The sequence below is a fragment of the Oryctolagus cuniculus genome, chromosome 16 (assembly GCF_051225735.1).
Source record: "Oryctolagus cuniculus isolate XC-2025 breed Fujian yellow rabbit chromosome 16, ASM5122573v1, whole genome shotgun sequence".
Classification (NCBI taxonomy): Eukaryota; Metazoa; Chordata; class Mammalia; order Lagomorpha; family Leporidae; genus Oryctolagus; species Oryctolagus cuniculus.
This window is the reverse complement of record NC_142882.1, coordinates 55,643,171-55,656,181: the sequence shown is the minus strand read 5'-3', so window position 1 is coordinate 55,656,181 and position 13,011 is coordinate 55,643,171. Positions and strand designations below refer to the sequence as shown.

At 40.6% G+C, this 13,011-nt stretch overlaps 1 protein-coding gene across 4 annotated transcripts in view; it reads left to right on the top strand.

Annotated features, from left to right (window-relative positions):
- HIBADH (3-hydroxyisobutyrate dehydrogenase) overlaps positions 1-13,011 on the top strand; it is a 250,045-nt gene that overhangs the window by 87,010 nt on the left and 150,024 nt on the right. The window contains exon 5 of one of the 4 annotated variants that reach the window (XM_089316033.1): positions 10,525-10,872. The exons of the other annotated variants lie outside the window; for them this stretch is intronic. Within the exon in view, the coding sequence (XP_089172159.1) occupies positions 10,525-10,556 (32 nt within the window). The 3' untranslated portion in view covers positions 10,557-10,872. Of the gene's footprint in view, positions 1-10,524; positions 10,873-13,011 lie in introns of those variants that run through there. 4 annotated transcript variants of the gene reach the window in all.

Here is a 13,011-nt window from a genome sequence, read left to right as displayed (position 1 = left end):
GTACTTGAGCCATCATCTGCTGCTTCCCAAGGGTGCACATTAGCCAGAAGCTGTATTGGAAGTGGAGTAGCAGGAACTCGAACCAAGCACTCCAAAATGCCGACCCCTGAGTTCCTTTTATATTAGTCACCCCTTGTCAGATAATCTGCAGATATTTTCTCCCATGCTGTGCATTGTCTCTTCACTCTGGTGATTGTTTCCTTTGCTGTACTGAAGCTCTTGGATGTGTTGAAATTCTAATTGTCTATTTTTGCTTTTGTTTCCTATGCTTTTGCAGTCTGATGGGAAAATATCCTTGCCCATTCCAATGTCCTGAAGCATTTCCTCGATGTTTTCTTCTAATAGTTTCATAGTTTTAGTTCATATATTTAATTCTTCAGTCTATTTTGAGTTGATTATTGTAGATGTTGAGAGATTGAGGGTGGAGTGAGATGAGTGGTCTAGTTTCATTCTTCTACTTGTAGATACCCAATTTTCCTAGCACCATTTATTCAAAAAACTATCCTATCTCCAGTGCTATGTTCTTAGCACCTTTGTCAAAGATCAGTTGGCTGTAGATGTATGGGAGATAACTGTCAGCTTAGAATTTGTATCCTGTAAAACTTTCCTTCTAGAATGATAGCTAGGTTCCTGTGCTGGTTAAGGTGGAGTAAATATTCTCCGCTCTTTCTCTCCTGAGTGTGACTAAAAACCTTGGTCAGGATGCATGGGGCAACTAGCAATCTCAGTATGCTGAGAAGTAAATGGTAGCAGATAGGTTGGAGAAGAAAAACAGAACTTGAATTCAAAACACCGGCAACAAATTTCCTGGATTTTCCTCTCTCTCCACCATTACTTATCTCCTAGCCTGAGACGGTGCATGGGTACAAACCAAAAGAATTCCAGCTTCAGTCTGACCTTGTGCAGGGCATTTGGGAGCTGAGCTAGCGGATGGCAAGTTTCTTTCTCTCTCTCTCTGTCTCTCTCTGTCTCCTTCTCCTCCTCCTCCCCCTTCACTACAAGAAGGGTCCTACAGGACAGAAAAAGCATGTCTCTTTTTCCCCTTACTCTCAGCTTTCCCTCAGAGCCTCACTTGTGAAGCAGCAGTTTTGTAGTAACAGTGGACCCCGAGCAGACAACTTTGACAATCTGAGAGAAGGGAATCCTTACTCGGATCAGAGGAACTGTGGTCCAATGTGGGGGAGTCCCTGTTGCTGCTTTTATTCCTTATTCTCCTACTTAGCCAGACCTAATTGTAGGAAATGCAGGGTTTTCTAGTGGGAGGTAGGTTCTAGAAGGTCAGGGATGGGGACAGTTTATAGATAAAATGGAGCTTGAAAAAGATTGCATGATGTTGTGTATGTGCTTCTGAGTCCTTCCTGAGGTGTACAACGTAAGACCCTAAACAGCCTACCAGTGGGTTTAAGAGCTTAGCTATGGAACAGACAGCCTCCTTGCTATCAGACTGACCCCTGGCTGATGCACATGTGGGACAGATGCAAACAGCACTGCCAAGGATTTAAAAACTGAACTGATATCACAGCCAGAGCCTGTGGAAGCAGATTGGAATGTGCAGTCTGACCCTAATCTGGTCAAGTGCCTGGTAAGACAAATGCACATCGGAACCTACTATTCTTCATCGAATGTGAGCAAGACTCAGAGTTTCACAACATTTTATATTCTGAATGTCCTTGATACTATAAAAAGTTACTTGACACAGAAAAATCCAGGAAAGTCTGATAAATTCTCAAGGATAAAGACAAAGTGCTAGCCCAAGTTTCCTCAGTTTTCCCCATCAGGCAGTGTCTTTAAAGCTATAACTATAACCGTGATCTTAAAAAAATCAGAAGATAGAAAGACTCAGGAAAGAAACAGGAGCTTACAAACAAAAGAAAATTTCATCATTAAAAAATACAATAATCAGAAATCTGAAGAAAAAAAAAACCCCACTGTATGTGTTCAAGAGCAGAGTGCAGAGTGGATGTGCTGAAGAAAGGCGTCTGAATTTGAAGTTAGAAATTGCATGAAGAGAAATTATCTAGTGTGAACAACAGAGAGAAAAAGTACTAAAAACTCTGAACAGAGTATTAAGATCCTGTGAGACAGTGTCACAGAGTCTAATATATGTGCCATTGGAATTCCAGAAGAGTATGGTGCAGAAAATTTAAAGAAAACAGTGGCTGAGGGGCCGGTGCCGTGGCCCATTTGGTTAATCCTCCGCTTGTGGCACTGGCATCCCATATGGGCGCCGGAGTCTAGTCCTGATTGCTCTTCTTCCAGTCCAGCTCTCTGCTGTGGCCCAGGAGGGCAGTGGAGGATGGCCTAAGTGCTTGGGCCCTGCACCCGCATGGGAGACCAGGAGGAAGCACCTGGCTCCTGGCTTCAGATTGGCTCAGTGCCAGCCATAGTGGCCATTTGGGGAGTGAACCAACGGAAGGAAGACCTTTCTCTCTCTCTCACTGTCTGTAACTCTGCCTGTCAAAGAAAAAAAAAAAAAAGCAGTGGCTGAAAGCCAACCCACATTGGTGCAGAACAAACTTAAAGATTCAGTAAGTTCAGTGAGCCCCATACAGGATAAACTCAGAGAAATCGTGTCTAGATTATCATAATCAAACTACTGAGAATCCAGAAAAATCTGAATCATCCAGAGAAAGAATAAGGGTTAGAATGACCAGAGGCACATGGAGATCAAGAGGCAGTGAAACATTTCTTCTTTAATTTATTTGGGGGAGGAGGGGAGCGGAGAGAGATCTGCTATATACTAGTTTACTCCCCAGATGGCCTGCAATCTGGAACTGGGCCAGAATGAAGCTGGGAGCCAAGAACTCAATTTTGGTCTCTTGTGTGGGTGGCAAGAACTCAAGTATTTGAGCCATCACCTCTGTCTCCCCAGGTACATATGAGCAGGAAGCAGGAATCCAAAACATTCCCAACCCAGGCACTCTGATAAAGATACAGGCATTGTAAGTGGCATCTTAACCACTGTGCCAGATGCCTGCACTGCAGTGAAACATTTTTGAAGTGCTGAAACAGTCAGTCTATATGTGGCAAAAATATACTTCAGGGATGAAGGTAATAGAGATAGTCACAATAAAAAGAAAGCTGAGAAAATTCATCTCTAACTTACCTACTGTGAAAAACTGATAAAGGAATTTGGGCAAAAGAAAAGTAATCATAGAGGGCACGGTAGAATGTTAGGAATGAAGAAGGAGAAACAGAAATGGTCAGCAGCATAAATGTAGTAAACTCCTTTTCTTCTCAAGGTCTTTTTTTTTTTTTTTTTTAAGATTTATTTAAGTATTTGAAGATCAGAGTACAGAGAGAGAGAGAGAGAGAGAGAGAGAGATATCTTCCATGTGCTGGTTTGCTCCCCAGATGACCCAGAGGTTTGGAGCTGAACCAGGCCGAAGCCAGGATTTCTTCTGGGTCTCCCACCTGGGTGGCAGGGGTCCAGGCACTTGAGCCATCCTCCACTGCTTTTCAGGCCATTAGCAGGGAGATGGCTCAAAAGTGGAGCAGCCAGAACAGAAACTGGTGCCCATATGGGATGCCTGCTATGCCACAACACCAGCCCTTCTCAAATTCTTTAAGATATACATTGTGGTTATGAAAAACATTATAATATTTGTGGAATTTTCTGTGTTTATAAATGTAAAATAGGTGACAACTACAAGCATTTCTTTATGTTGTGCACAGGAGTGGTAAATTTTCTAAATTCCATCTGAAATGATAAAATACTAATTCTAAGTGGACAGTGAAAAGTTAAGTATGGATATTGTAATCCCTAGGTCAGTCACTAAAAACAAAACAAAGCCTATACAAAAATAGAGTAGGCAATTAAAATAGAATACTAAAATAATATTCAGTTATTCAGGAGAAGGCAGGAAAGGGGCGAGGGACAGAAAACAAATAAAAGACTAGACCTAAGTCCAGTGCTGTCAGTCATTACAATAAATGTAAGTGACCTAAATAGACCAACTAAAAGGCACAAAAGATTGAGTCATATAAAACAGATCCAACTATGTTCTGTTTACAAGAAATTCACTTTAAATACAATGGTATAGGTAGATTAAAAGGCTAGGAAAAGGTATACCACATAAATATTAAAGATACAGGACAATTAGCAAAGATATAATGTAGTATTAAAGGGTCAGTTCACCAAGAAGACATTGCAGTCTCAAATTTGTGTGTACCTAACAAGAAATTGAAGATACATATAATGAAAGCTGAGATTTGAAAGAAGTGGATAGATCCACAATTATTATTGGAGAATTCAGTGCATCTCTTTCAATAATGGGCATAACAAGTACACTGAAAAATCCACAAAGAAACAGAAAAACTAGGCAATACCATCATTCAGCTGAACCTAATTAGCATGTTCTGAATACTTTATCTAAATTCAGTAAAAAACACATACTATTCATGTACACATCATCAAGGTGGATGTTATCCAGGGTCAAAACCAACCTTAAACTTTTAACAGAACTAGAATTATACAAAATATATTCTTTGACCATAATGGATTTAAATCAGAGGTCAATAAAAATATATGGAAAATTAACCCTAAATGTTGACAAATTAAATAATACAAATAGTGTGTATGGGTCAAAAAGTTTAAAGGGATATTAGGAAATATTTTGAACTGAACAAAAGTATAAATACAACACATCACAGAATGTGGGGTGCTCCTAGAGCAGTGTGGAGAAGGAAATAGGAAACACTGCATGCTTATATTAGAAAGGTCTCACATCAGAAACTTAAGTACTGTTGTAAGAAATTAGAGTAAAATAAAACCAAAGCAAACAAAAGAAAGGAAATAATGCAGGAATAAGTATAATTGAAAACAAAAACATTACAGGAAATCAATAAACCATAAAAAAATAATTCTGTGAAAATAAGCCAGACTGACTAAAAAATAATGGGAGAACTTGACACAGGTAACGAATGTCAGGAATGAGGGAGACAATAAGGAAGTGTAAGCAACCATGTTCACATAAATTTTGCAATGGAAATGAAATGGACCAATTTTTTAAACCACAAGCTTCTAAACTTCATTCAAGAAATTAAAGAAATTGAAGAAATGAATTTGTGGTTCAAAACTTTGTGAAAAGAAAATCTATAGGCCAAGATGTGTTCTTTGGCAAATTCTAACACATCTCTTCTTTCTTAAAGAAGGAATAATATCAGTTCTACGCAGTTTTGTATAGAAAAATAGAGGATAAGGCAGTACTTCCCAACTCATCTTTTGGGACCAGCGTTACAATGATATAAAAACCAGACAAGGAAAATACAGTAGTATAGATCATAATTTTCCATGATTATAGACAGAGTAATCCTCAATGACATGTTCACAAATATAATCAGCAATATTTAAAAAGTATCTGTCACCACAAAGTGAGGTTTGTCTTAGAATGCAAAACCTGTTCAACTGAAATAAATATGTATAATACTCCACAGTCTAAAGAATTGATGGAGGGGCCAGCACTGTGGCATTGCAGGTAATGCTCCCATCTGCAGTGCCAGCATCCCATATGGGTGCCAGTTTGAGACCCAGCTGCTCCACTTCTGACCCAGCTCTCTGCTATGGCCTGGGAAAGCAGTAGAAGATGGCCCAAGTGTTTGGGCCCCAGGACCCACATGGGAGACCTGGAAGGGAAGAAGCTCCTGGCTTTGGATTGGCCCAGCTCCGCCCGTTGTAGCCATTTGGGGAGTGACCCAGCAGAGAGAAGATTTCTCTCCACCCCCCGACCCCACTGCCTCTGCCTCTGCCTCTTTGTAAATCTGCCTTTCAAATAAATAAATAAATCTTTTAAAAAAAGAATTGATGAAGAAAAAATATTTGACAAACTTCAACATCCATTCATGATAAAAGCTCTCAAAAAAGTAGAAATAGGAAACCTTTTTAAACTCGTAAAGGCATGTACTAAAGCAAAATCAACCTTACAGCTAACATCATACTTTATGCAAAAGGCCAAATGCTTTACCCTTAAGACGAGACAATGCAAGAATTCTTGCTCAGTTTCATACAAGAAACCCTACTGAGTGAAGTAAGGCAAGAAGAATAAAAAGAAATGAGTAGCCATATTCATTTATGACATGATTATCTTCCTATGTAGAAAATTCCAAGGAATCAACAAGTAAATGCTTATAAAGAATAAATGGGGCCGGTGCCGTGGCTCACTAGGCTAATCCTCCACTTTGTGGCGCCGGCACACCGGGTTCTAGTCCCGGTCTGGGCGCCGGATTCTGTCCCGGTTGCCCCTCTTCCAGGCCAGCTCTCTGCTGTGGCCCAGGAAGGCAGTGGAGGATGGCCCAAGTGCTTGGGCCCTGCACCTGCATGGGAGACCAGGAGGAAGTGCCTGGCTCCTGGCTTTGGATCTGCTGCAGCGCGCCAGCTGCAGCAGCCATTTGGGAGCTGAACCAACGGAAAAGGAAGACTTTTCTCTCTGTCTCTCTCTCTGTCTAACTCTGCCTGTCCAAAAAAAAAAAAAAAAAAAAGAATAAATGAATTTAATAAGGTCACAGAGTACAAGAAAATATGGAAATCCATCAAATTTGCGCATAAAGTCATACACCACATAACATTTTGGTTAGCAACAGACTGCATATGACAGCAGTCCTATAAAGTTATATCACCCAGTGATATCATAGCCATCTTTATGTACATATACTCTATAATGTTTACACAAGGATGGAGTCACCTAATGACACTTTTCTCAGAATATATTTCTATTGTTAAGTGATTCATAATTGTTAACAATCAACACTTGGTGTTTATTATTTAAGTATGATGATGGCACAGATCAGGAGAACACTATTGACAAGATGGTCTGTTATTCACAGTTCCCATGAGGAGAGGGCATGCCACACTACACAGGGCCACATGGGGAGTCACTACGGATGAGCAGGTGGCATAGTAGGGAGGAAGACATGGCTAAGGCTGGGAAGCAGGCTTAGACTTGGCTAGGTTGAATAATTTAAGTGGACTGTTTTTACTTGTCTGGTACTTGGTCCTGGGGTAATTAGGGTAGAGGAATAGTGGACTGGAGTGTGAGAGTTTATAAAAAAAAAAGATGGTTGGGAATATAGGCTTTGCATTGGCTGATTTTCAGATGAAGATACACTTAAAGGCTAGTCTTTTTCTCTCTCTAGGAAATGACTAGTCCTAGGTGGAACAGTCTCTCCAGGTTCATTGAGACCCCAGATATCAAAGCATTAGAAATAAATAGAAAATATGTAATTATAAATAATTGGAAAATAAAGAGATATGATTAATACAACTAGAAACTGAATTTTCAGACTATTACTTTTGTTCCAAAACTTGAAATACTATAAATCTGATGAAATGTGTAGGATGTGTGTGCTGAAAACTATACACAAGTTGATGAAAGCAATCCAAAAAGACCTGAGTAAATGGAGAGATGTATTGTGTCACAGGTTGATAGATTGAAACACTGTGTAGTTAAAATGTAACTTTTCTCCAAACTGAGCAGATATAGTACTATCACAATAAAAATTCCCGTGACCTCATGAGTTTTGTGATGAGGGATCCTGGGCACCAGCTATACCACTTCCATAGTGTGGTGAGTTCATTTTAGTAAGAAGTTGATTGCAAGGAAACTTTAAGTAGGATAAACTGAGAGACTGTGAGAGACTAGGGCTTGGTAGTGTCTTTATCAAAGGCATTAGAGAGAGGGGCTCAGTTTCACTGTGACCTTGGCTTAGAAAATGATTTGATAATGGTACCCAAATTAATGAAAGAAAATATTGATCAGTTGGACTTCATCAGAATTAAAACACCTGCTCTACTTAAGAGTGTTGAGACTAAAAAGACAAACTGCAGCCTAAGAGAAAACATTGCAAATCACATTATCTAACCAAAAGCATGTATCCAGAATATGTAAATATTTTTCAAAAGTCAACAATTATGGCCGGCACCGCGGCTCAATAAGTTAATCCTCTGCCTGCGGCGCCGGCACACCGGGTTCTAGTCCCAGTCGGGGCACCGGATTCTGTCCCGGTTGCCCCTCTTCCAGGCCAACTCTCTGCTGTGGCCTGGGAGTGCAGTGGAGGATGGCCCAAGTGCTTGGGCCCTGCACCCACATGGGAGACCAGGAAAAGTACCTGGCTCCTGCCACTGGATCAGCGCAGTGCGCTGGCCGCAGCGCGCTGGCCGCAGCGGCCATTGGAGGGTGAATCAATGGCAAAGGAAGACCTTTCTTTCTGTCTCTCTCTCTCTCACTGTCCACTCTGCCTGTCAAAAAAAAAAAAAAAAAAAGTCAACAATTAAACAACCAACTCAACTAGAACACGGGCCAAACATTTGAACAGATATGTCAGCAAGGAAGATACATAGTGGGGAGATGAGCATATGAAAGGATGCTCAACGTCATTAGCCATTAGCAAAATTCAAATTAAAACCACCATGAGATACCTCTGCACAACAGTTAGACTGGCTGTAATTTTTTTTAAACAATATAAATGCTGATAAGGATGTGGAGCAACTGGACTGCTCATACATTTCTTTTTTTTTTTTTTTAAGATTATTTATTTGAAAGAATTAGAGAGAGAAAGAGACAGATTTTCCATCCGCTAGTTCAACTCCCCAGATGGCTTCAATAGCTAAAGCTGGGCCAGCCTGAAGCCAGGAGCCAAGAACTCTCCCAAATGAGTCTCCCAAGTGAGTCTCCCACTTGGATGGCAGGGGGCCCAAACACTTGACCTATCTTTGGTTGCTTTTCCCAGGCCAGTAGCAGGGACCTGGGTTGGAAGTAGAGCAGCCAGGACATGAACTGATGCCCATGTGGGATGTTGGTATTTCAGGCACTGCTTTACCTGCTACAACACAACACTGGCCTTGCTCTTACATTTCTAATGGGAATGCAAAATAGACATCCATGGTGGAAAACAGGTGGCTTTTTATCCATAAAATTAAATATACCTTATCTAATGACCCAGCTTGTATACACCTGTACACAAAACCTGTACTTGGGGCCATCAAAAAAGGAGGCACCTTTCTCTGGAGGGAGGAGAGAACTTCCACTATGACTATGGCCTTGTCTAAATAAGGTAAGAGTTTTGTGAACTCAAGAGGCTTCCATAGCCTTGGCAGCTCATTCCAAGAGCCTCGGGTGATTACTGACATTGTAAGTAAAAGTGTCAGTTGTTAAATCAACAACAGGAGTCACTGTGTACTTACTCCCCATTTAGGATCTTTGTCCTTAATGTGTTGTACTATGAGAATTAATGGTAAAAATAGTCTTCAAACAGTACTTTATACTTTGTGTGTCTGTGTGTATGCAAACTGTTGAAATCTTTACTTAGTATGTACTAAGTTGATCTTTGTGTATAAAGATAATTGAAAATGAATCCTAATGAAGAATGGGATGGGAGAGGGAATAAGAGATAGGATGGTTTGTGGGTGGGAGGGTGGTTATGGGGGGAAAATACTATAATCCAAAAATTGTACTTTTGAAATTTATATTTATTAAATAAAAGTTTTCTTAAAAAAAAAAACAAAAAAAAAAAACTGTACTTGAATTCACAATCTGCCTAAACTGAAAACAGCTTGAAATCCTTCAGTGAGTGAATGGAGAAACCATGGGATGTCCACACAATTTTCTTTTCAGCAGGAATGTGATATAATACACATGATAGGATAAATCAACCTCAGAAGCATCAAGCTACATGGAAGAAGCCAGTGTGAAATGTTACATAATTACGTGAATGCATTTCTGTAACTCTCTGCAGAGGTAAAAATAGAGGAATGGCGACAGTTCACTAGTTTCAGAGGTTGGAGTGGGCAAGAGGGTTTGACCACGGAAGGATAGCATGAGGGAGTCTTTAGGGCAATGGAATCATTCTGTATGCTAATCGTTTCTGGTAGTTACATGGTAAAATTGTAGAACTGCACATATGCAAAATTTAATTTTTCAGGATTTAATTTCAAAATAAAGGAATGATGATTAAATGTAAACTAAATATAAGAACTAATAAAGTTTAACACAAGAGACATATATTGAAAGTACATCTCAAAAAGAAGTCCTAAAGGATCCTAAAGGAAAGTCTGAGATTGTTATAAGAAATGGTAAGTAGAGAAAAAATATAAGTATAGAATTTAAATAGTCAGTGTTAGGTAACTTAATTTGGGTAAATCTAAAAACATCTAAATAAAGAATAATAATATATAATTTGTAGAGTTAAAGAAAAGACTAAAACACTGGACGACAATGACATGTAAGCCAAGAGAATCTGAAGATCTTGTGTTGTTTGAAAAGTAGGTTAAGATGTTAACTTTAGAGTTTAAATTTAAATATGCCTCGGAAAATTCTGAGACAATGAAAATAAGTATATTTCCAAACCAGTAAAAGGAGAAATGAAAACAAAAACAGAAATGAAGCCTGAAACTGTTTAAAAGACAAGAAAGGAGGGGGAAGAAAAAAAACCACTTGGGGAAAAAGCACAAAATAAAGTGGTAGAAAAGAAGGGACAAAACATGCAAAATTAAGGACAGACTTTTGCCATTTGGATTTTTCAAAATTCCAGATGGGGGCTGGTGCTGTTGCACAATGGGTTAACGCCCTGGCCTGAAGTGCTGGCATCCCATATGGCCCCAGTTCGAGACCCAGCTGCTCCACTTCCTAGCCAGCTTTCTGCTATGACCTGGGAAAACAGTAGAAGATGGCCCAAATTCTTGGGTCCCTGCATCCACGTGGGAGACCTGGAAGAAGCTCCTGCCTCCTGGCTTTCGATTGGCGCAGCTCTGGCCATTGCGGCCGTTTGGAGAGTGAACCATCAGATGGAAGAACTCTCTCTGTCTCCCTCTGCCTCTCCTCTCTCTGTATAACTCTGACTTTCAAATAAATAAATAAATAAATAAATGTTTTAAAAAAATTCCAGATGAATGCTTTTTAAAGGACTCACACCATTAAAACATAAGACACAGAAAATGCAAGTGTCTTTTAGGTAAACAAGGCAAGTTTCCACTAAAAGAGAAATGAATGTCCTATTATCTAGTAAAGGGGTTAATTAATTATATACAACTGTCCTTAATACTAAAAAGCATTGTTGGAGATAAAGGGGATCATCAGTAAGATGACACTATTTAAACTTGTATAGACTGTGTTTAATAAAATAATCTCTTAAATGTATTATAAAACCATAGGAGAAATTGATAAATGTCCACTATCATAGTGAGGCAGTTCCATATACTTCTGTCAAGCCATTGATAATCAAATACGATAAAAGTTGTTGAGGTTGTAAATTTGAATTGCACAACTAATAAGTTTGACCAGGTAGACATTTATAGGACTTCAAACACAACAATTAAAGAAGAATATTTCTCAAGTCATGTGGGAAAATGGTTAACTGATGATACAGTGGACCATAAAGCAAATCTCCAGCATCAAAGAATCTGTATCTTAAAGACTGTGAACTGTGACAACAGTGCAATTGAATTAGAAATCAGTAGTAAAAATAAAATCTTTAATTTATCTTTTTTTTTAATTTATTTGATAGAGTTAGACAGAGAGAGAGAGAGAGAGAGACAGAGAGAAAGGTCTTCCTTCTGTTGGTTCACCCCCCAAATGGCCACTAAGGCCGGAAGTTCGCCGATCTGAAGCCAGGAGCCAGGTGCTTCCTCCTGGTATCCGTTGCAGGTGCAGGGGCCCAAGGACTTGGGCCATCCTACACTGCCCTCCTGGGCCACAGCAGAGAGCTGGACTGGAAGAGGAGCAATCGGGACTAGAACCCGGCGCCCATATGGGATGCTGGTGCCGCAGGCGGAGGATTAACTGAATGAGCCACTGTGTCGGCCCCTAAATTCTCTTTTCTAAAGAATTTATATTCTTTGGCCTGCACCGAGGCTCACTAGGCTAATCCTCTGCCTGCGGCGCCGGCACCCCAGGTTCTAGTCCCAGTCAAGGCACTGGATTCTGTCCCGGTCGCTCCTCTTCCTGTCCAGCTCTCTGCTGTGTCCAGGGAAGGCAGTGGAGGATGGCCCAAGTGCTTGGGCCCTGCACCTGCATGGGAGACCAGGAGAAGCACCTGGCTCCTGGCTTTGGATCAGCGTGGTAGGCCAGCCATAGCGCGCCAGCTGCAGCGGCCACTGGGGGGTGAACCAACGGCAAAGGAAGATCTTTCTCTCTGTCTCTCTCTCTCACTGTCCACTCTGCCTGTCAAAAAAAAAAAAAAAAAAGAATTTATATTTTTTAATCAAAGAAGTCATAAAAGAAAAAATGTTTGGAACACAACAATACTGAAAACTCTCAAACTGAAATACAGCTGAAACAAGATTTTAAGGTATTGATTGAAAATTGTAAATAAAATTTTACAAGGAGGTAAACCAAATAAGAAAGATGTTGAAAATCAAAAACTGAGGGTGTGGGGCCAGCGCCATGGCTCACTTGGCTAATCCTCTGCCTGCAGCGCTGGCATCCCATATGGGTGCCGGGTTCTAGTCCTGACTGCTCCTCTTCCAGTCCAGCTCTCTGCTGTGGCCCAGGAAGGCAGTGGGGGTTGGTCCAAGTGCTTGGGCACCTGCACCTGCATGGCAGACCAGGAGGAAGCACCTGGCTCCTGGCTTCAGATCAGCGCAGCGCCAGCCGTAGCGGCCATTTTGGGGGTGAACCAATGGAAGGAAGACCTTTCTCTTTCTCTCTCTCTCTCTCTCTTACTATCTAACTCTACCTAATAAGTGGAAGAAAAAAAAAAAGAAAAAAAAAAACCTGAGAGTGAGGGTAGGTATTTGGCCTGGTAGGGATTAATATGCCCATTTCCCACATCAGAATACCTGGGTTTGATTCCTAGCTCTGGCTCCTGGCTCCAGTGCACATATTGGGAATTAGTAGGTTCCTGCCACCTACTTGGGAGACTTAGATTTTGTTCCTAGTTCCTGGCTGTGACCTCATCCCAGCCTCAGTCATTGCAGGCATTTGGTGAGGGAACCAGTGAATGCAAGCAAATTTTCCTTCTTTCTTTTCTCTCTCAAATAAATAATTTTTTAAAAAGTGGAATAAAAAGAAGAAAACCCAG